Source organism: Kogia breviceps, chromosome 12 (assembly GCF_026419965.1).
Source record: "Kogia breviceps isolate mKogBre1 chromosome 12, mKogBre1 haplotype 1, whole genome shotgun sequence".
NCBI lineage: Eukaryota > Metazoa > Chordata > Mammalia > Artiodactyla > Physeteridae > Kogia > Kogia breviceps.
Genome location: NC_081321.1, coordinates 84,265,404 through 84,286,560, shown reverse-complemented (window position 1 = coordinate 84,286,560; position 21,157 = coordinate 84,265,404). Strand labels below are relative to the sequence as shown.

Here is a 21,157-nt window from a genome sequence, read left to right as displayed (position 1 = left end):
GCTAAATTATTTAATCAAGTAGATAATCATTTTAAAAAACATTTTTGTTAGTTTACATGTAACTAGGGTATTTCAAGATTGGAGATCCTGTAATTTCTATAAAAAGGAAAAAAGTTTTTAAATGATGCAGTTTGGCACAGAATGGTAGTGGCATTGTCCAATAAATATGGCTTCTTTCTTTGAAATAAAAGTTTGCCTCAACTTTAAAAACACATTCTCTAAGTTTCTTGAAATTGTTTTATGGTCCCTAATGCGATATGAACTGTAAAACCTAGAAGAAAAAGTCCAGGGCATTCTAATGAATGCATTTGGTTCTTAAGAACCAGACTGTGTGGGCACTTTGCCAGCCACCCATCACCTTCTGTCTCCTGCCATGCTAACTCTGTGCCACACTCTGTGCCAGTGAGATACAACAATAGCTGAGTGTGAAGAAGGAGCTAGAAATGAGCAGTCTGGTTGGGAAATAGGACTTCTCACAACAGAGCCATTACTGAGACCTCTGAATGTTGATCTCCACTCTGCGTACGGGACAAAAATTGAGACGGAACTTCAGTAGGTTGGTTGCTGTTACTACAGATTTGTAAGTATTGAGGAGAGGGAGAGTAGGAGGAGCCAGATGCTTGTTCCTTCAGGCCTTCTGTCCTTTAATCTGGTAGCTAGCAATCAAGGACCCTTTTGAGAAGAACTGGGGAAGTGAGCCAGATCAGAAAAGGTGAAAGATAAGAAGTAGCCCCTGGCATGGGAACTCAAAGGCAACTGTGAGTTCGAATAATTACCTAATGTTCCAACTATGAGTTGGAATAAGCAACTGTGGGAAATTACTATCTCCCTAAATTCACATCACTTCATACTAGCTTCTTTATATGCTATTTTTAAAATGGGAGCACTGGGGTAGGGGAGGGGGATACAGGTGTATGTTTTATGTTTCTACCCCTGGTAGAAATTATTGTTAATCGAAGTGACTGCTGAAGTTGGAATGCAACCTAATTAGTGACCTAGAAACTTCAAGATCCTGTCCACAAAATAAGAGTTCATGAGTAATTTAATTTGGTTACTGTGTTACAGTGTTGCTGTACTAGATTAATTAGAGAAAAAAAAATGTATGTGACTGTTTTTCCATTGTTGAGTGTGGTAAAACTTAAATTCTTCATACTACTTTTACATTTTCTAAAATAATTATAATTTTGTTATAATTTTCTTTAAAGGGTATGCTTTAAATACAGATGTCAACCCTCTAATCTCTAGTTGATAGCTTTGAATAAATTTATGGAAATTTCATTTTTTTCGTAATTATAAAAACTTTAACATTATACTCCTATTCTTTTATTAGGATTTGGAACTTGGAAGGAATACAGACAGCTCATTTTGTTCTTCATTCCCCTGGAATGAGTGTGTGCTGGCATCCTGAGGAAAGTTTTAAGGTTATTATTTATAACTTAGCTTTCTTCTATCAAGCTGAAAAGACATATACATGTGTAATACTTGCACACATAGAGGAGAAAAATCAATGACTTTTTCCACCTCAGAGACTCTTAATTGGCACAAATTCATTTGGATTAATCTAGAACCTTAAAAGTTCTCTGCAGTTAAGTTTTTATTTGACAACCATCATCTATAAATGGCATTTATTCAGAGTACACTTTTCATGCCCTCTGATAGGTTGTGATCTAAAAACTAATGCCTAGACTATCTAGTAAGCAGTATCTGTTTAAAAAAAGTTAAATCCATGCTTGTGAGCCATAGTGTGTAAACAGAAAGCACCAGTGGCATAAGGCACATTTGACCTGGCTGCAGTGGTTTTCAATTCCTATTCATAGTAAAGCTTTCTAAAATTCAAAAATACACTGTGAGTTATTATCAATTGACCTTAACTTAATTTCATTGAGGAGATAGGAGCCATTCACCAAGAGTTCTCTCATTTGCCAGTATCTTCTCTTGGGCATTGCTCTATTTTATCCTTCCCTAGGATCTAAGAAGTTGCCACATTCATCTTCTTAAAGTTAGTCCTTCCTCTGTCTAGAGTTCATGTTAGTTCTTAGGCATCCTGCTTTTCATAGCCCTCTTATGTCTTCATACTCCTCTGTGACTCTTTTCTGTCCTCACACTTGCACAAAAAGGTAACCTTGATTAATCATGGCAGAAACTTACATAGTACCTATATATGCTTGGCTCATTGTCAGCATTTCATATTAAGTTAGGTCATTTAATCCACGTGGCAACCTTATGAGATGGTACTGTGATGATCTCATTTTACAGATAAGGAAACAAAAGCTCAGAGAAGTTAAGTAACTTGCCCAAGTTCACACAGCTACTAACTGGAAAAATTGGCATGTGTACCCAAGCAACCTCCTCCATATGTCTTGCTCTTAACCATTGCGTTCTTCTGTTTCCCCTTTTTAGTCTGTCTTCTTCACACCTTTTATTTCTGAATATTTGAACCCATCACTTACACCTCTTAACTTCATTCAGTTCCTCTTTCCCTATCCCTTGATCTAACCCTTTAATCTTATTCAGTCTCCTCTACTCTCTCAGAAGTCCTCAGTGATATTTTTAACAAATCCAGTGGGCTTTTCTTCCATTCTTAGTCTCAAGGCAGCTTTTTACACTATTGATCACTTCTGCCTTGAAACCCTGCTCACTGGTCTTTAAAGCTGCATTATTCTAGTCCGCTTAAGCATCTATGCATGTATATTCCCTTTTTCTTCCTCCTGCTAACTCTTCTTTCACCATGTATTTGTAAATTGTTGTAAGGGGTAGTTGTCACCCACACTATACCCTTTATTATAATAGAGGATAAAGGAATGAATAAAGTCCTTGTCATTGAGTTACACACTGACTTATAAGTAAGAAAAACATGTATATACAGTTACACAGATTTGAAGTGTTGGAATCAAAATCTTGTTAAGTAGAATGATGACATAAGTTTTAATCCCATCTGCTCACAGCCTTCAAGATAATCCTGAGCCGAGATGCCCCAGACTACATAAGTGTGTTCTCTGGGATTCCATGATAACTTGTTTCAGGCCTGTTGGATATTTTATCAGTAGAATTATATTCTGTATGTGTACATGAGTGCAATTTTCTAATTTATTCATATTACATATATAGGGATTATTCCCACGTGTAAGTAAGTGTTATTTCTGAATCCAAGTCCTAAATTTTATGTCTAGATTTCTCCCCTGTAGCAGTGAGTCTACTTGAAGCATAATCATGGAATCTACCAAAATGTTAATATTACCATGTATAAATATCATAGGCTACTTTTTAAAAACTGTGACCTTAAAAAAACCGCAAAAACTGTGACCTAGTTGAGAAATGAGGATGTTTATTATAACCTCTGTTCCAAAACTTATATCTTAATTTATGGTTATTTGAGATCCCTTCCTTCTGTATGCTTTAAGTTAATTTCTATTATTCTTTGAGATCCCTTCCTTCTGTATGTTTTAAGTTAATTTCTATTATTCTTCTATACAACACTGAAATTTCACCCTACCCCATCTCCTTTTTTTTTCTTGTTTCCATGACTTCAGAATGTTGGGAAGTCCCTGCTCTAAATCGCATCTACTCAATATCCTGAAATCATCTTTGGTATCTTCCTTTCCTATATGCAAATGTTTCTAGGTCTTTTAAGTTTTTCTTCACTGTCACTACAATACATTCCTCTTGGTCATTAATGTGTATTCCTCACCTTTCTATTCTCACAAGTCATCCTTGCCAGTCCTTGTTTCTAAAATCTTTGGCTCTTCAATCTGATTCTTCTTGCCTACTTTATTTAGACTAATATTTAAATATCAGTTTCATCGTGTCACTACTAAACTCAAAAACCTAAAATTACAGAAAGGCAACACAGAGTAGCAGTTAAAGGTATGGACTCTTGAGTTAACTACCCAGAGTCAAATCCCAGTTTTACCAGTTACTGGCTGTATGATCTCTGGCAAGTTACAAAACCTCTCTCAATCACTACCTTCAATTCCTCATCTTGTAAAATGGAAGCTCATGAAGATTACATGAGTGAACACTTATAAAATCCTTAAAAGAAAACCTGATACATAATAAGCACGCAGTCAATTTCAGCTGCTTGTCATTGTTGACACTATTATTACTACTGAAACAATCTAGGGGTTCTCATTGGTCTGCCATATCAGATGAAGCCCAGAATTTTGTTCTGTTATGCTTGGTCTTGATGAAAATGAGGGAGCCAGAGAAGAAAGAGAGATGGGTCCATGATCACCTATATCATAAAATTCTTACGAAAATCTTGTGAGATACAAAGTACACAAAAGAGCCATGTAATGTGGAAAGCACAAAGCAAACACTAGCATTTAATAATAAAGTTATAGGGAATTCCCTGGCAGTCCAGTGGTTAGGACTCAGCACTTTCACTGCCGGGGCCTGGGTTTGATCCCTGGTCGGGGATCCCACAAGGCGCGTGGTGATACGTCATCGTCATCAAGTTACAAAAGTCAGAAGATCTCTAGAAGTGAAGCTCTTAAATCCAATACACCACAGTTGGAGCTAGGATTTCAGGTAGTAATAACAGAAGCAAGCATTTAGGATGTCATGGGATCAGAGTGTTGGGACTGAGGATATCCTTTTCTCTGACCCTAAGAGAAAAGAGGTTAGAGCTGCTAAATGAAATGAGGTGTAACAATCAACATTTGTTGAATGCTTTCTCAGTGCCAGGAGCTGTGCTGAGTACTTCATGTAAGTTCTCTCATATAATTTCACAAATACTCTCAGGTTGGTAGCATTATTCTATCTATTTTGTAGGTAAGAAAACTGAAGCACCAAAAGATTAATTTGCCCTAGATCACACAGTCACAGATTTGACCTCAGTCTGATTCAAGTACTACAGTGTTCCTTGCTATTTGAGACATTTCCCCTGTGAAAAGTCAGTACAAATTACTGTTTATGGTTCTGAAAAGTCCTACAAGAAGAATTCCCCTGTAATGTTTTTAGATCCAGCAATTCTGAAACTTAAAAAATGAACTTTTTTATTCTATCTGCTCTTTCAACAACAAAAAGTCACCACTGAGCACAGTTTTAGAAACAGTAAATAACCAAAATAAATTTTTTTTGCTAGAAAGTAGTTTTCAGTCCGACTTCAAACTATAATAGCTAATGTTTTTTGAGTGCCTACTCTGTGCTAAAGCAGTTCTAAGCGCTTTAACATGTACAGTTGACCCTTGAACAACATGGATTTGAACCACACAGATGCACTTATACACAGATTTTTTTTTTCAGTAGTAAATACTACAGTACTAAATGATCTTTGGTTGGTTGAAACTGCAGATGCAGAAACCATGGATAGGGAGGAAGCGCAGATACAGAGGGCCACCTATAAGTTATATACAGATTTTCAACAGTGCAGAGGGTCAGTTGCCCTAAGGCTCTTCCCACCTTATTCAAGGGTCAACTGTGTTAACTGGTACCATCCTCCCCAACAACCCTATGAAGCAGATACTGTATTAGCCCTGTGTGCTCAAGATCTCATAGCTCCTGAGAGCAGAACCAGTAGCCTGACTGAAGAAGCTGCACTCGTAACCCGCCATGCTTTATTGGCTCTCCTAGCTTAGGTCCTGGGCCAGATAGACTTGGCCCTTCCATCGTTCATAAGTTATACCTGAAATTCTCAAGATTTTTATAGACAGGCTCAAAGTCTCAAGTGTTTTTACTACGTCCAAGTAAGTCTTCCTTGGTCTCCTCCCATTTCCCGTCCTTCCCCACCCTTGACTATACATAGCACACCAGACCACGTACCAGTCTTGATAATCTAGTCTTGTAGTAAGGAACATGTGCACTGTAGTTAGACCTGGGTTCAGACCTGAGTTCAAATCCAGCCTCTGCCACAGGCTAGTGGTGAGATCTTCAACAGGTTACTTTAATCACTGCACCTCAGTCTCCTTTCTGAAAAATGGGATTAATGATAGCAATTTCCTCAGATAGTGGTTATGAGGATTAAATAAGGCAGGGCATGTAAAGCTCAATGTTGCACTTGTTTTTGTTGTATATTTGTCATTGACTTCCTGTTATTGAGAATAGGTTTTTTTTAAAGATTTTTTGAATTGGACCATTTATTTTTAAGTCTTTTTTTTTTTTTTGGTGTTACGCGGGCCTCTCACTGCTGTGGCCTCTCCCTTTGCGGAGCACAGGCTCCGGACACGCAGGCTCTGCGGCCATGGCTCACGGGCCCAGCCGCTCCGCGGCATGTGGGATCTTCCCGGACCGGGGCACGAACCCGTGTCCCCTGCATAGGCAGGCGGACTCTCAACCACTGCGCCACCAGGGAAGCCCCTTTTTTTAAGTCTTTATTGAATTTGTTACAATATTGCTTCTGTTGGTTCTTTGACCCCGAGGCATGTGGGATCTTAGCTCCTCAACCTGGATCTAACCTGAACTCCCTGCATTGCCAGGCGAAGTCCTAACCACTGGACCACCAGGGAAGTCCCGAGAATAGTTTTAAATTCCACCTTTTCTCTTAAGAATCCCCTAATTTTAAAGACTACCCATGTTCTAAATAATCACTACTTCTTTTTTTTTTTATTTTTTTTTTGCGGTACGCGGGCCTCTCACTGCTGTGGCCTCTCCCGTTGTGGAGCACAGGCTCCGGACGCGCAGGCTCAGCGGCCATGGCTCATGGGCCCAGTCGCTCCGCGGCATGTGGGATCTTCCCGGACCGGGGCATGAACCCGTGTCCCCTGCATCGGCAGGCGGACTCTCAACCACTGCGCCACCAGGGAAGCCCATCACTACTTCTTTTGCATCCCACTATATTTTGCCTAAAATTATGATCAGTTTTTTTTTCATAATTCTCTTCGCTAGATGGAAAGTTTCTTGAGATCCAGGATAATGTCTTTTATCGTGGACTTCTGTTGAACGTAGCATAATGTTTTACATATACATGTGTGTATACAGTAGATCTTCATTATCCACAGATTCCACACTTGCAAATTTGCCTACTCACTGAAATTTATTTGTAACCCCAAAATCAATACCATCACACTTTGACAGTCACAGACATGCAAAGAGCAACAAAAAACTTGAGTTGGCTAATGTGCACATTCCCAGCTAAGGCTGAATAAGGCAGTACTCTGCCTTCTTGTTTTAGCCCTCATACTGTAAACAAGTATCCTATTCACAGTCTATTTAGTGCCACATTTTTATGCTTTTTGTTGGCCATTTCTTTCACCGTATAAAATGGCCCCCAAGCACACTGCTGAAGAGCTACCTAGTGTTTCCAAGTGCAGGAAGGCTGTGATATGCCTTATGGAGAAAATACGTGTTAGGTAAGCTTTGTTCAGGCATGAGTTACAGTGCTGCTGCCTGTGAGTTCTATGTTAATGAATCAATATATATTAAATAAGACGTCTTTAAACAGAAACACACGAGATTATGTATTGATCAGTTGACAAAAATGTGATCAGAGACTCAGAACTGAACCCTTTAATTTCCTTTAGGATCAGTGGTTTGATACTCACTAATTCAGTGTTTGCTGCAAACTTTATAGAACCTTACCTACTGTGAATAACTCGTGTGTGTGTGTGTGTGTGTGTGTGTGTATGTGTATGTATGTATAATTTACCCAGAATGAATCTTTAGGCTGATCTCTTCTTCCTGGTGACCATGCATAATCATTTAAAATTGTATCCAATTGTATCCTTATGTCTGTCTTTTGCCCGTTTTCTATGAGATTTTTTAATATTTGATAGAGATTTTTACCTAGGCTTGTCGTAGTTCCTTTGCATTTGATCTCTGATTTGTAATATATGCAAATGTTTACATTTTACTATATGTACGACATTGAATCTCTGCCTCCTTCTCAGATTTAGTAAATTAGGTGGATAGTAAATTAGGTGGTTGAATTTTCTTTACTTTTCTGTCTTACAGTTGATGGTTGCAGAGAAGAATGGAACAATTCGGTTTTATGATCTTTTGGCTCAACAGGCTATTTTATCTCTTGAATCAGAACAGATGCCATTAATGTCAGCACACTGGTGCTTAAAAAACACCTTCAAAGTTGGAGCTGTTGCGGGGAATGATTGGTTAATTTGGGATATTACTCGGTCCAGGTACTTCCTTAGTATAGTTACCTATTGCTTACCAAAAAATCAGTCACTATTGCTGTATGATCCATTGACCCGTTCTTGTATACCTGGGCCACACTATAGAGCAAAAACAAGTCTTTCCTGTAGAAGGGCCAGAGCTATGGGCTTTTATGTAACAGAGATGGCTTTTACAGATTTACTTTGAGAATAACAAAGAAAAATGGCAGAGGAGGAGATCTTTGATCTGAGCAGTGTTTACTTATGTTTAAAAAAAAGAAGAAAAAGCACTGACCCTGTTGAATGATGGTGTTCTGCAATGGTTCTAAATCATGTTTATGTCTTTATCATATTTCAGCTATTTTAATTCAGTGCTTATTTGGAATTTTGCCACAGTTTACATACCTTGGACATTGTGTTCTTTAAAGAGAAAATACTTTTTAAACCTTAATTTAAGTCCCTCTACTTAAGACCAACATATAATTCATAAAACATAAAATATTATCTTTTAGTTACCCTCAAGATAAGAGACCTGTCCACATGGATCGAGCCTGCTTATTCAGGTAAGGTACCATTTTTGTTGGGGTCATAATTTCATTTTCTGAATTGGTTACTTTGCTCATGCTGCACCAACTCCTGAAATACTTTCCCAGTCCTCTCCTTTGCACTGAGTTTTTTCTTTTTCTCTGATTCTTTTATAAATGGATGTTTTACTTTCCTAACTAAGTCTTTGCTTTTGTCTTTTGGTCTGGGTGAGAGACTGTTTTCCAATATTTTCTTTGAAAATTTTTATAAAATACAAAATGTTGCCACTCCACCAATGCCACCTCAACAATTTGGAGCATATGCTTTCTTATTTTTGTGCTGATAAAAAGATAAAATGTAGGTGGAGCCACGTTTATGCATATGAACTACATTGTTGTTGTTTAAATGAGAACACACTGGATATTATATATCTGTGACCTTTTTTCCATGTAAATTAATATACTTCTTCCTTTTCATTCATTTTTATGTAATACTGCATTGTATAGTGTAGTCATTAGGGTGCTTTCGGCCTCAGGAAAATTTACTAACAGAGACTAAAGTCAGTAGAACATTTACTATATGCTGTATTTCATCAAATCTAAAATACCCCCAATAAAACTGTAGAACCTGGGGACACTATTATTTTATGTATTCCTAAGAAAAAAATATAGTCAACTAAATGTAAGAATGCCATAGGTTATAAGATGCATCCTGATTTCAGAGATGTGAGCAAGTACACATTTTAAAATCAACAAACTATAGAGGGCTTCCTTGGTGGCGCAGTGGTTGAGAGTCCGCCTGCCAATGCAGGGGACACGGGTTCGTGCCCCGGTGCGGGAGGATCCCACGTGCCGCGGAGCAGCTGGGCCCGTGGGCCATGGCCGCTGAGCCTGCGCGTCCGGAGCCTGTGCTCCGCAACGGGAGAGGCCACAACAGTGAGAGGCCCGCGTACCGCAAAAAAAAAAAAACAAAAAAACAAACTATAGACTCACAGACATAGAAAACAAACTTATGGTTACCAAAGGGGAAAGGGGGGTGGGGGAGGGATAGATTAGGAGATTGGGATTAACACATACACAGTACTATATATAAAATAGATAACCAACAAGGACCTACTATATAGCATAGAGAACTATACTCAATATTTTGTAATAACTTCTAAGGGAAAGAAATACATATGTACATATATGTATTTGTAACTGAATCACCATGCTATACCCCTGAAACTAGCACGATATTGTAAATCAACTATACTTCAGTTTTAAACATTTTTCTTCCAGTTGCTAAAAAGAAAATCAACGAACTGTGGTACCTAAGTCTGGAGGAGGTGGCCTGAGGATTGGTTTAGTAGCTTACTGATGTCATTAAGAGTTCAGACCTTTCCCTCTGCCATCCTCAACGACAGGCTTTGGCTTCTTGCTTCCCAGTCACAAAATGACTGCCAGAGTTCCAGGCACCACAGCCTCATACCACATTGTCCAAAATAAGAGGAAACGAAGGAGCACCCCTTTTATTGGGGATTGCTATCTTTGCCTTAAAGCAGTTGTGTCTCATCCCTTGGGGTTAGACACACTGTGCCAGAACATAGTTGGGGTTCAGTTAGCACAGAAAAAAGGCAAAATGGCTGGCTGTTGGACAAGCACCTCATAATGTCTGCCACGCATTAAAATAATAACTAGACTTTAGTGGGTTTTTTGTTTGTTTTTTTTGTCAAGGAATCTTTTTTTTCCCCCCCTTGTACCTCCCCTACTGCACTTATTATAGTGCTGGGCTTGTTGCTGGAGCTCCATTAACACTTGATCATTCATTATATTCCAATATCTTTGATGCCTTAATACTTGAATATTTAAACATCTATATATTCCAGGTGTTTACATCATTCCAAGGAGTTTAAACTCATAAGTTTATCACTAATTTTAAAACAAATGTCAATAAGAACATTAAATGTATGGGGTTTTTTTTAATGTATTGTACTGTGAAATATTTTCTATCTGTCTGATTTCCTTGTTTGTATCTCCTATCATACTGTCAGCCTTTTCATTATAAGAAAGGAACTGCTAACCTTGTGTAACTTTGTAATTTAACAAAGTGACACATGATAAGCACTTAGTAAATATTCACAGAATGAGGAAATATTTATAGCTAACTTCCCTGGAATTCCCAGTCTGATTGTAAAGCCATATTATCAAATTTAGGGTTATAAAATTATCGGTTTTGTATAAAAAGAAATAGCCAATCTTAGAAAAGCATATAGTTGTCTGTAGGATTCTGTACTGCTTTTCATCCTTTGTCTTTTCTTAGGTGGTCCACAATTAATGAAAACTTGTTTGCAACCACTGGTTATCCTGGCAAAATGGCAAGCCAGTTCCAAATTCATCATTTAGGACACCCTCAGGTAATGTGGGGATGTTTGGTGGCATATGTGGCTTTAAATTTGTGTTTTCTACTTTTCTCCTTATAGCCCCCAATATTTGTAGTGTGTAACTAAAACAATTATGAATATCTATTACCTGCTTAAATTGGAAAGAGAAAGCATTTTTTGATGTTTAAATCACCAGTGGTAACAGGCTTTTTGCCAATATTCATGTAAGAAGCATTTTATTTCTTCTATTTCCTTCCTCATTTAAATGTAATAATTTTGCTTGCTTGGTTGGTTTAGACTGCAAAAATGTTTGAGTCTGGACTGCACCACTTATTCATAGATTATTTGTATCCTTCTAATGTGTATTTCACCTATGAGGGAGCACATTTTTTAATTCTGTTTCCACTATAAAAAAAAGACAATTTTTCAATGCATTTCTTATTTTTGAAGGGTAGTTTTTATTTATTAATGTTGGTAATGTATTGAGCTTCTTTAATTCTTCACATATTCTATAGCCCATCCTCGTTGGTTCTGTAGCCGTTGGATCTGGCCTTTCCTGGCATAGAACTCTCCCACTATGTGCAATCGGAGGAGACCACAAGCTGTTATTTTGGGTGACTGAAATGTAAAATAAATTTTCTGTGTACCTAGATCCTTAAAACTGTATTTTTAGTACATATTTTGGAGAATTCCTTATTTTTGTATCAAATATATACTGTAAGATCTAGAAATGTTCCAGTTGTTGCTTTTTTTAAATAAAATGTTGATGGTTTGAAAAATTATTTTCCTACTCTATTCTGTGTATTTTTCTTTTTTAGTCATCTTTAAGACTGTTGACTCAGCAGCTCTAGAAAAGAGATGATTAAGGAAACATAATGCTTTTGACCTTATCACAGGACTTTCCAAAGTGTATCCTATCTTCTATACCTTAAATACATACTGTTTTCCTAATTCTCAAAGACACAAACATTTACAAAAGGAAAAAAAAGGTCTCTCCTTTCAGTGTTAACTCTGGAAATGGTTGAATGTATATGCATTTTTGGTAGCAACCTATATATGTAGGGACTTATTAAAACTTCCTCAGTAATTATAAAGGATTATTATTCAATTTAATATAAAAATGATTCTCAATTTCTTTAAAATGTGACTCATTATGTAACTCAACCCTATTTATTTACTATATGCAAATTCCTTTTGACTGGACCTCTCAGCGTTCTCAGAACATCTGGTATATGGGATAAAGCTTACCTTGAAAGATAACTTATGACTTAATACCTTTAACAGCCTCCACCTTTTATAAATCTTCACCATTCTTACCAAACTTAAATGTTTTTGAGATGGCACCTAGCGGCAGTAGAACTATATTCACCCTCCTCAAGATCATTGAAGTAAACGTTGTGTAAGACAGCCATGTCACATCATGATCTAATCAGAAGAGTATAATAGAGCTAAATAAATTTCTACAAACTCTGCATTCCTGCAAGTTAATGCCCTCTCTGAAGTTGCATTTCATGCTGTAAAATGGAGATAGGAATCACTGTCTCATGAAGTTACTGTGAGGATTAAGTGAAGGTGAATGAAAATACCTAATATGTCTCGCACAGTTCAAGGATTTGTAGGTATTATTAATTTTTTTCAGAGATGGATAGTTCTTGTTTTTGAAGAACTAGAAATTTATTTTAATTAATAATGCCAATAAATATTTTTTACTCAAGTTTTCCATTCATAAGATGTCTTAAATAAGTATCTTATGAAATCAAAATTATCTTTAAGAGCTATGGAATTGCTGCAGGTAATTTTATTTTTAATTTAGTAAAATTTTGTAATCGTAGATGTTTGGTATAAACTGTTGAGTGTGTTAAATTACAGGTGAAATATTGTACAGCATAGCAGTTCCCGAGTTAATTATTTAATACAGTAAAATACTATTACCAAATATTAAAAATATTTTCTTTTACCCCTTCATAAGCAGATTTTGAATGTAAGGCAAAGGTGAGGGGCTTTTGACGTGGTTCCCTTTAACAGTCTCTGTGATGGGACAGAGAACCCTAAAAGCATCAAGGAGGGGCAAAGAATCTGTAAGGATTTGTCATTTCAGGGTGTATTTCAAAAGTGACAAATTGGGCCAGTATATTTGAAAATTGTCTTATACTTAGAAAAGTTGACTTAGGAATTGAGTGGGCTTAGGAATGGAGGTTGGAGAAGGGAGTATGTTGGGGCTCGGGTATTTGGGTATCTAGGAAATCCTCTGGGAAAAGGTTTATAAAAGTTGTCTGATGAAATTACCCAGTGGAGCTACTGTCTTAGGGGACAAGTGGGGGAAAAAACTGTAAATACAGTTATGCCAAAGAGAGGCAGGAAGTGTTACCCTCTAAGAGAGAAAATGGTGGTTACATTTGTAAATTAATGTGACTCTGAGATAAGACAGTCTCAAGAAATGAGAGGAATGTCTTTAGCTCTTAGTTTCAGGAGTGGTATACATTTTATAAGCCTTGAGAATTTTAACCTTCCTTTCTTTAGATCTCACATATAGGCTATCTGATGATTTTCCAGGCTCTACTTTGTTGCTAAACTTTAGTGTGTTCAGTTATTTTAAATGGTATAATGATATTCTTTTTCCTTAGTAAACTTTGTTCTCAGTTAACTATGTTTAAATTAGGCTGAAACAGGAGGAAGTGTTTAATGGGGAAGTAATTATTGGTCATCACTTCTAATTCCTGATAAATAATATGAGATCTGATTGTGTGTTTGTGTGTTGTAGTTTTTCCATATTTGTTTATAAATATGCCTAAGAGGTTTTTCTTCTGTTGAAATTGTTTTCCTCGGGATTGCTTCACTTACAAACATTTTAGAAAGAAAAAAATGTTGTGCTTAAGTTCTAAAACTTGTGTTATTTAGGACTGTTGAAGCAAAAGTCAGGATATCACAAATCTGCAAGATGTCAGAACTAAATCTACTCTTTCAAAATGATGGGATCATAAGTCTCATTTTATTTTTATGATTTGGCTTGTATGTTGTGAATACTTCAATGTCTCTCCCATGCCAAAAACACAAAATTGCACACCCATGCTCGCCAATTTGTTTTACTTTGGTAATTTGTGACTACATATTGACACTGACCTAGAAATGTTCCTGTTGCTGTTTTAAATCTCATGTCAGTGGAGAAGAAATTGGAATCTGGTTTGCACATTTGTGTCTGGTTTTTTGTAATTGTCCAAAATCTGACATTATCCCAGAAATGCTGATTGTGAAGTTATGAGACAGTATTGTGCCCAAGACTAATTTCTGAAGAGAGAAGAAGTTATTTGCTCCAAATTATTCCCCATATTTTTCTGTAGCTCAAAAAGTTAAACTCAGTTTAACCCAACTTTAGACCATACCAGTAATACCCTTAGTTCTGAGCCCAAATAAAATATTTTAAAGTAAAAATGACCATTATGATGGACTATTTCCACATATTCCTGGTAAGAGCCTGGTCAGGTCCTGAGAAGCAGCATTCTGTTCCAGTATATCTCTGTTAAGCTGTTGGTATGCTCAACAACAGGGACAGGAGAGAACACTCTGTTTCTTTAATCTAACACCTTGCTCATTCAGAAACATTTATTTTTAACAAGGCATTGGAAAAGAATTTCAAAACAGCTAACATTTGTTTCTAATTATACATTTAAAGAAATACGCCATATAAAACATAGGTAGAAGTTTTGTTTTGTTGTTATTATTAACATGGCTTTAATTTATAGCAACCATTTGTTCACTAAGCACAGTAACGCAGCAAAATAATTAGGGTATCAGCTTTGAGGATCTCATTTCACAAAAGCAAGATCGAATACACATTTGATGACATATCCATTACTCAAACTCAACATAACCAGTTTCTTTTGCATGCATGGACACAGACTTCATGGGAAATCAAAAGCATTGAATCTTCTTGCTGACCTTTTCAGCTGTTCTTTGAACTACCTTAGTAAAAACAATTGTTGCCCTTATGAGGATCAAGTTACGTTTGCCTGGAAATTTCTTTGGATGAACTTATTTCTGTTTAACTCATGTCTTTGTTATAAAGTTGTTTACCTTCATGACTAACTTTTAACAGAATACACTACCTTGGGACTTGTAACACTTATAAGAGCTTATAAAATCCATATGAACAATGGTAAGTGAGAGGGGAGGCCACCAGGTTTCTCAGCCTTTGCAAACAATTTGAGTAACCCAATAAATTTAAAGATGTAGGAAATAAGCATTTATACCAACTGCATTTTTTAGTGCTATATTGAGTTGAGTGCCTATTTCCTTCCTTTGTAGTAAAAGACAATAAATGCTGCTGGTCTCTTCGCTTCTAATGGTGGTTAAACACAAAACTTTGATCTTTCTTATAAACACAGCTGTTGTCTTATCACTGAGCCAAATCCAGACAAGATTAGATTTTGGCCAAAATTAAGGTTAATCTCTGCAACCATCTCAAGAAGAGCTTTCTTAATCCTGTTTTAGGAAATCTCGGTTTTTGAGACACTGTATAAAGGAAATAAGCCCCAGACAACTAACCTCTAAAATAAGCCAGAGGCAACTAATGATAAATTATACTGTGGTGATAAAGCAGGTAGAAACTGTCTAAACAAATTAGTTCATTTTGGTTCATTTTTACTTAAACTATAACTGTAAGAAATGAATTTCTTAGTTGACATTAAGTTTAAACCAGACCAATATAAGTTATTTTTTAAAGAACTTTCTACCATCTTTTCTTCCTTTAATGCTTCTTTGGTTAATTGCTGGTTCTTTCTTCCACTAGTACTAATGAAAACTAGATGTTTACTTATTACAGATAAAATAACTCAGGTATATTTTATCATAATAATTGTATAATAGCTTAGCTCACTTTGGTTTCCAGCCTACAAAAAAGGGGGTGAGGGGTTCCCATTAAGATTTAGACTCTAGAATTTTAAATATTTTGCTAAATGTTCTGTAGGGCTGATTCTCCTGAGAGTTGGACACAAGTGCCTCAAGCTGTGTTGTGAACAGCAAATGTTGCATTTCTCTCGAAATTGATGTATCATGGAGGACATCCCTGCAGCATCCCTCACTTGAAATCCACAGAGTTCTATGGATTTAAGTGCCAGATTTCCCTGGCATTTAATTTTGAGCAAGTACGGGACCTGATCTTATACATAGCTACTTCAGAAGTCTCACCCCATCCTGGACCTCCCCACCAAATACATTAAACCGCAAATCCTTGGAGCAGTTCTGGAATTCTGTCAGTGTTTTTGACCTATTCCTTTCCCTGTCATTCCACCCATCTAGCACAGTAGCTGTGTTTACATGTGTGTATAATCTTTACAAAGCCTGGGTCCCAACCTGTTGATGGCAAATAACTGGGAAGATATGAAATTATTGAAAGGGTTTCTCAATAGTCATATTACCACTATCATAATCCTTTTTTTTCCTTTGAAGCCATGAACTCCTGGGGTCCTGAGATAACATAGACTGCCCCCAAATTAGACTGCCCACATAATTCTAGCAGACACTGGCTTCAGGTGTCCTACTGTTCCCCACTTCCTCCCCCAAAACACCCATGAACAGGTAGTAGGAGGAATCAACCTGCCAATGAACTCTTCCCTCCAGTTCAAAGAGAGTGGCTTTTGAAGATCTCAGTCAGAATCTGAGAGGGTTAAAAAGTTCCTTCATGTCAAGGTGTGCCTGTCATCTCAATATCTGTTTTGTGACCCCAGGTTTGGCTCTAGTTCAGATGAAAGCCAGAATACTTTAATTATTCCTGCCTATGTAAAAAGTAAAAGGCAAGATTTTCTAAAGCAATATATTATAGGAAAACTAATAGAACCTGGCCTGGAAAATAAAAACGCGTGAAATACTACCTTTGAATGAAAATTTGGGATTTTAAGATGAATTTCCCAATATAGTTAACCCATTTCCATTTAATATTCCCATTTAAAATCCTCAACAATGTATTTGTTCAATGAATATTAAATATTGAGCCACAATCATCTGGGATTCCTCAAATTTTTTTCTATTAAAAAGAGCTTCTCATACTGGAAAATATTGTGAACCACCTTCCTAGACTAATTGGCTCACACCCTCCGGCCCAGTCATTTTTAAAAAGGTAAATAGCAAAGGTTCTAACATGATCATTTTGAATTCTAGAAACAAGGCTACAGGAAGAAATGTTTATATTGAACCTACAGAGTAGTGTTAAGTGATTTTATGAGGTTGTGATTCAAAATAACCTGACCCCTTTAAGGAGTCCAGGTGCTGAGTCATTTACCAAAACTGCCAGAGGAGGTTAATTGGAAGCAGCTGATAGTGGCATCATTTGCTTTTTTTTTTTTTTTTTTTTTAAATAAATGGAGAAGGTTATTCTCTGAAGAGGACAGAGTACTACAGAAGATGTACAAAGCAAATGACTGAGGCCCACCTCATTTATACCCCCACCAATGGGAAAAAAATCTGACAGTGAATTCAAGATAAAATACCCTGGCTCTATAAAAATAGTAATCGTTAGTTCCAAGAAGAGTGATTGTGGGTGACATTTTTCCTTCCTATGCTTTTTTCTTTATGTTTTCCATAAATATTTCACTCTTATAATAGATTCCTCCCCCCCACCCACCCACCACGGCCACACTTGCGGGAAAACACAGGCTTGCAGGATTTTAGTTCCCCGAGCCCAGGGAATCCAATCTGGGCCCCAGCAGTGAAAGCGCTGAGTCCTATCCACTGGATCACTGGATTGCTAGGGAATTCCCTATAATAAATTCTTAACTTAAAAATGAGCAGATACTGCTATCTATCATGTGCATGGCTCTGTAATAGGTATAAGGGAATATAAAGAAATGGAAACTGGCCTCTGATCTCAAAGAAATTACAAATAGGTTGGCAATACCACGTGGTCACAATGTGCTAGGTATCAAATGAGGGATGAAAGCAAGGAGCTTTATATGGATTAAAAGAAATGTCATTTTAGAAGACACTTGGATTTGGGAGGGGCACCAGTTCCTCTAAAGCGGGGCACAATGTTTTAGGGGTTATTAAAACAAGAGGTTTGATTGAGAGTCTGGGTGAGGAATGATTATGAGGTAGGAGATAGATGGGCCTCTGGGCCAGACAGCTGGTGGTTGTCAAGTGGAGTAAAATTGAAGCTTTGTTCTCACCCAGACACTCCAAGGACAAAGCCAGTGGCAGAAGCTGAGCTCTGCTAAAGAGATAAGGTGCCCGCTCCTGAGGTCAAGGAAAACTTCCCTGTCTACACATGTGCAGAAAGGCTCCTTGGGGGTCAAAAAGGGAGGGGGCGTCACCCCATAATATTTGTGGACATGCACCCACAGGCCTCTGCAGTGGGATCCATCTTAGCAAAAAGGTGCACAAACATCTTGGGGAGGGGCCTAAGAACAGTCACGTGTGGAAAAAAGAAACACCGTAACTGGCCAAAGATAAACAAAGACCCGGAAGGACTGTCCTATATCCGAAGGACTGTCCTATATAAGTGATTTAAATCTCCTCTCTTGGGGCTTCCCTGGTGGCGCAGTGGTTGGGAGTCCTCCTGCTAATGCAGGAGACGCAGGTTCGTGCCCTGGTCCGGGAAGATCCCACATGCCGCGGAGCGGCTGGGCCCGTGAGCCATGGCCGCTGAGCCTGCGCGTCCTGGTTCGGGAAGATCCCACATGCCGCGGAGCGGCTGGGCCCGTGAGCCATGGCCGCTGAGCCTGCGCGTCCGGAGCCTGTGCTCCGCAGCGGGAGACACTGCTCCTCCTCATTAGGGGGGGACACCCACACACTTTCTTTCTGGGTGTGTATTTCTCCCTGGCTTCTGACTTAAATAAATAAATAGTTTCTCTGTGTGTTGTGCCTCTAATAATAAACTTTGTACCTGTTTTGCAGTTTTTGCCTCCTTGAAACATTTTTGCTTTCCAAAGGGGTAAGAATCAGGGAACTTTGCTTCTAGCCTCTAGCCCCTGGTGGACTGGCGGCTAGGTTCAATCCCTGGACAGGGAAATAAGATCCTTCTTCAGGACTACTGTCCCTCCTAGAACAATTAGCCTCTCCCTCCCAAATACCTTCCCCCTGTTCTGCATAGCCAGGCAGCTACTCCTTCCCCTCTGATCTCTTCTTGAGAAACTCAGTGAGACTCTACACCTAAGAGTGAGGTGCCTTGCTGAAACTATTAACTGAAAGGTCACATACTGATGGGTGAGTGTTCTGTGTTTTCTTGGATTCTGTAATTGTCTTTTTATCATCTGTTCATCACAGGAACAGTTATATTAACTATATTTTCTTAATTTCTGAATCCCTGAAGCTCTGGCATTTGTGGATTTACAAGCTCTGGCATTTGTGGATTTACAGACCCTGGGAAAGGCTGCCTCTCCCAAGGCTAGCTAATTCCCAAAGATAGTCAAACAATTTACTCAGAAGCATGTTTTTCATATGCAAACCAACCAGTCCAGCCCATTACCCCCAACCACCTCCTTATCTAAACTCTCCTACATCAAGCCAATATTTCCACTGCCCTACATCAACCCAGGGCCAGGTACAGACAACAGGGACAACTCCTATGCCCCAAAGCTCACTGGAATCATTCATACCAGCCAATTTTCACCTGTTTCTCCTGCCCTGACTTGCCTTTCCCAAAGAAATTCCAGTAAAGGATCTGGCCTAGGCTTTCCCCTGGCTCCTGCTTCTGTCTGCCTCCTAACCAAAATCTGGTGTTTCCCCTATGGCCTTGTGTGGCATAGTAGGTCCCCTTCTCTTGGGAAATGTGAGTAACACATTCTTTCAATGGCAATTACCTCTCTGTCATCACTCAGTCATCTCCATAAATTAAAGTCCCTGGGTACAATGCAGCAGAAGGACATTTCCCTACCCCCCCCCTTAAAGAAAGCAGGCTTCCTTAGTTATATGCTGTTTTATTGGGGACCCCCTAACTGTAAATATCTTCAGATCTCTTCTCTTGAGGTAGTCCACTTTTTAGGGAGAAATCCTGCCCGCTGCCTAGAGGACATAAGCCTACAACCCAACTTTCAGAGTGAAATTAGGAAAGGCACAATTAAAAGAAGGAGCCTGAAACAATGGATTTTTAACTAGGCTAGATTATAACTAGCCTAGAATGAATAACTAGGCTAGAATTCCTTTACTTAACCAAGTCCCAATAGATGATTTGTATCACTCCTGAGGGATGGGTGTAGCAGGGATAGGGGACATTTAAATTTATTTTCCCACTATTATGAACCAACACTATACCCCTCTACCTGTTCATCCTGAAGCAGAGCAGGAAAAAACCCACAAAAAGCCAATGATCATCATTCCCCACCCCCCCACCCCCAAGAACTGATTCATGATAAAATTAGTGATTTTCTAGTTATCTGCTATGTAAAGAAAGATAACTATTAACAAATTCTTATAACTTTTAAAATGTAATGGATATATGCAGGTGGCATTTAAAGTCTCTGCCCTTTGAAATCAGTATTCATTACAATTTACTTGTTTTGTCTCCAAAATTCACTATAGTAAGTGAAATCCAATGAGAGAGCGCCTGGAGGAAGGAGTATATATATTTCAGAGGATTTCTGGCAGTTGACCAAGACTTCTAGCTATAGATTGTTTTTAACAGCCCTGGAAATTCAGTTAAGTTGTGAGTGGCGCTGCTGTCAGGAGCTACGGATGACTGATGAACAGTAATCATCAAGGACCCTAGGAGGCAGAGAGACACTCCCACTTTTCTATTAACTAGAAATTACATCTTATAGCATTGCATTTGTCTTTTTTTTTTAAGAACCCAAACCACTTTGAAAAAACATTTTTCTCAATTGTCCGACTGAGGATAATGTTTCTGTATTTCTTTAGATAGATACATATGCTCAATCTGATTCAGTCTGTATTCACCACAGGGACTAGCAGAGTATCTGGCACTTAATCGGTTAAAATATATATATATGTATATATATTTCTTTTGATTAACGAATGAATTAGCTGCGTATATAGCAGAAGAGACTAAGCAGGAATAACCTCAAACAGACGCGATGCTTTACTTTTTTGCGAGGGGGTGGCCGGGGGAGAGGCTTTTTAAGATTTTGCTACAATTGCACCCTTCCTGCACCCGACGCCCCTCGTTCGATGTCACAATCCGGAGCTAGAACTACCAATCCCAGACTGCCGTGCGAAGGGGCGGGCTCCCCGGGAGCCGCCGAGTGATTGGCGGGGGGAGGCGTTTCCTTCCGGTGGGAAGGGC

General features: G+C 38.3%; 1 protein-coding gene across 2 annotated transcripts in view; it reads left to right on the top strand.

The window, feature by feature from the left end:
* NUP37 (nucleoporin 37) overlaps window positions 1-11,711 on the top strand; it is a 42,852-nt gene extending 31,141 nt beyond the window's left edge. For both annotated transcript variants that reach the window (XM_067009990.1, XM_059081978.1), the window contains exons 6-10: window positions 1,331-1,421; window positions 7,888-8,069; window positions 8,555-8,605; window positions 10,869-10,962; window positions 11,445-11,711. In XM_067009990.1, coding sequence (XP_066866091.1) covers window positions 1,331-1,421; window positions 7,888-8,069; window positions 8,555-8,605; window positions 10,869-10,962; window positions 11,445-11,558 — 532 coding nt within the window. In that variant the 3' untranslated portion in view covers window positions 11,559-11,711. The remainder of the gene's footprint in view (window positions 1-1,330; window positions 1,422-7,887; window positions 8,070-8,554; window positions 8,606-10,868; window positions 10,963-11,444) is intronic.
* The last annotated feature ends 9,446 nt before the right edge of the window (window positions 11,712-21,157 follow it).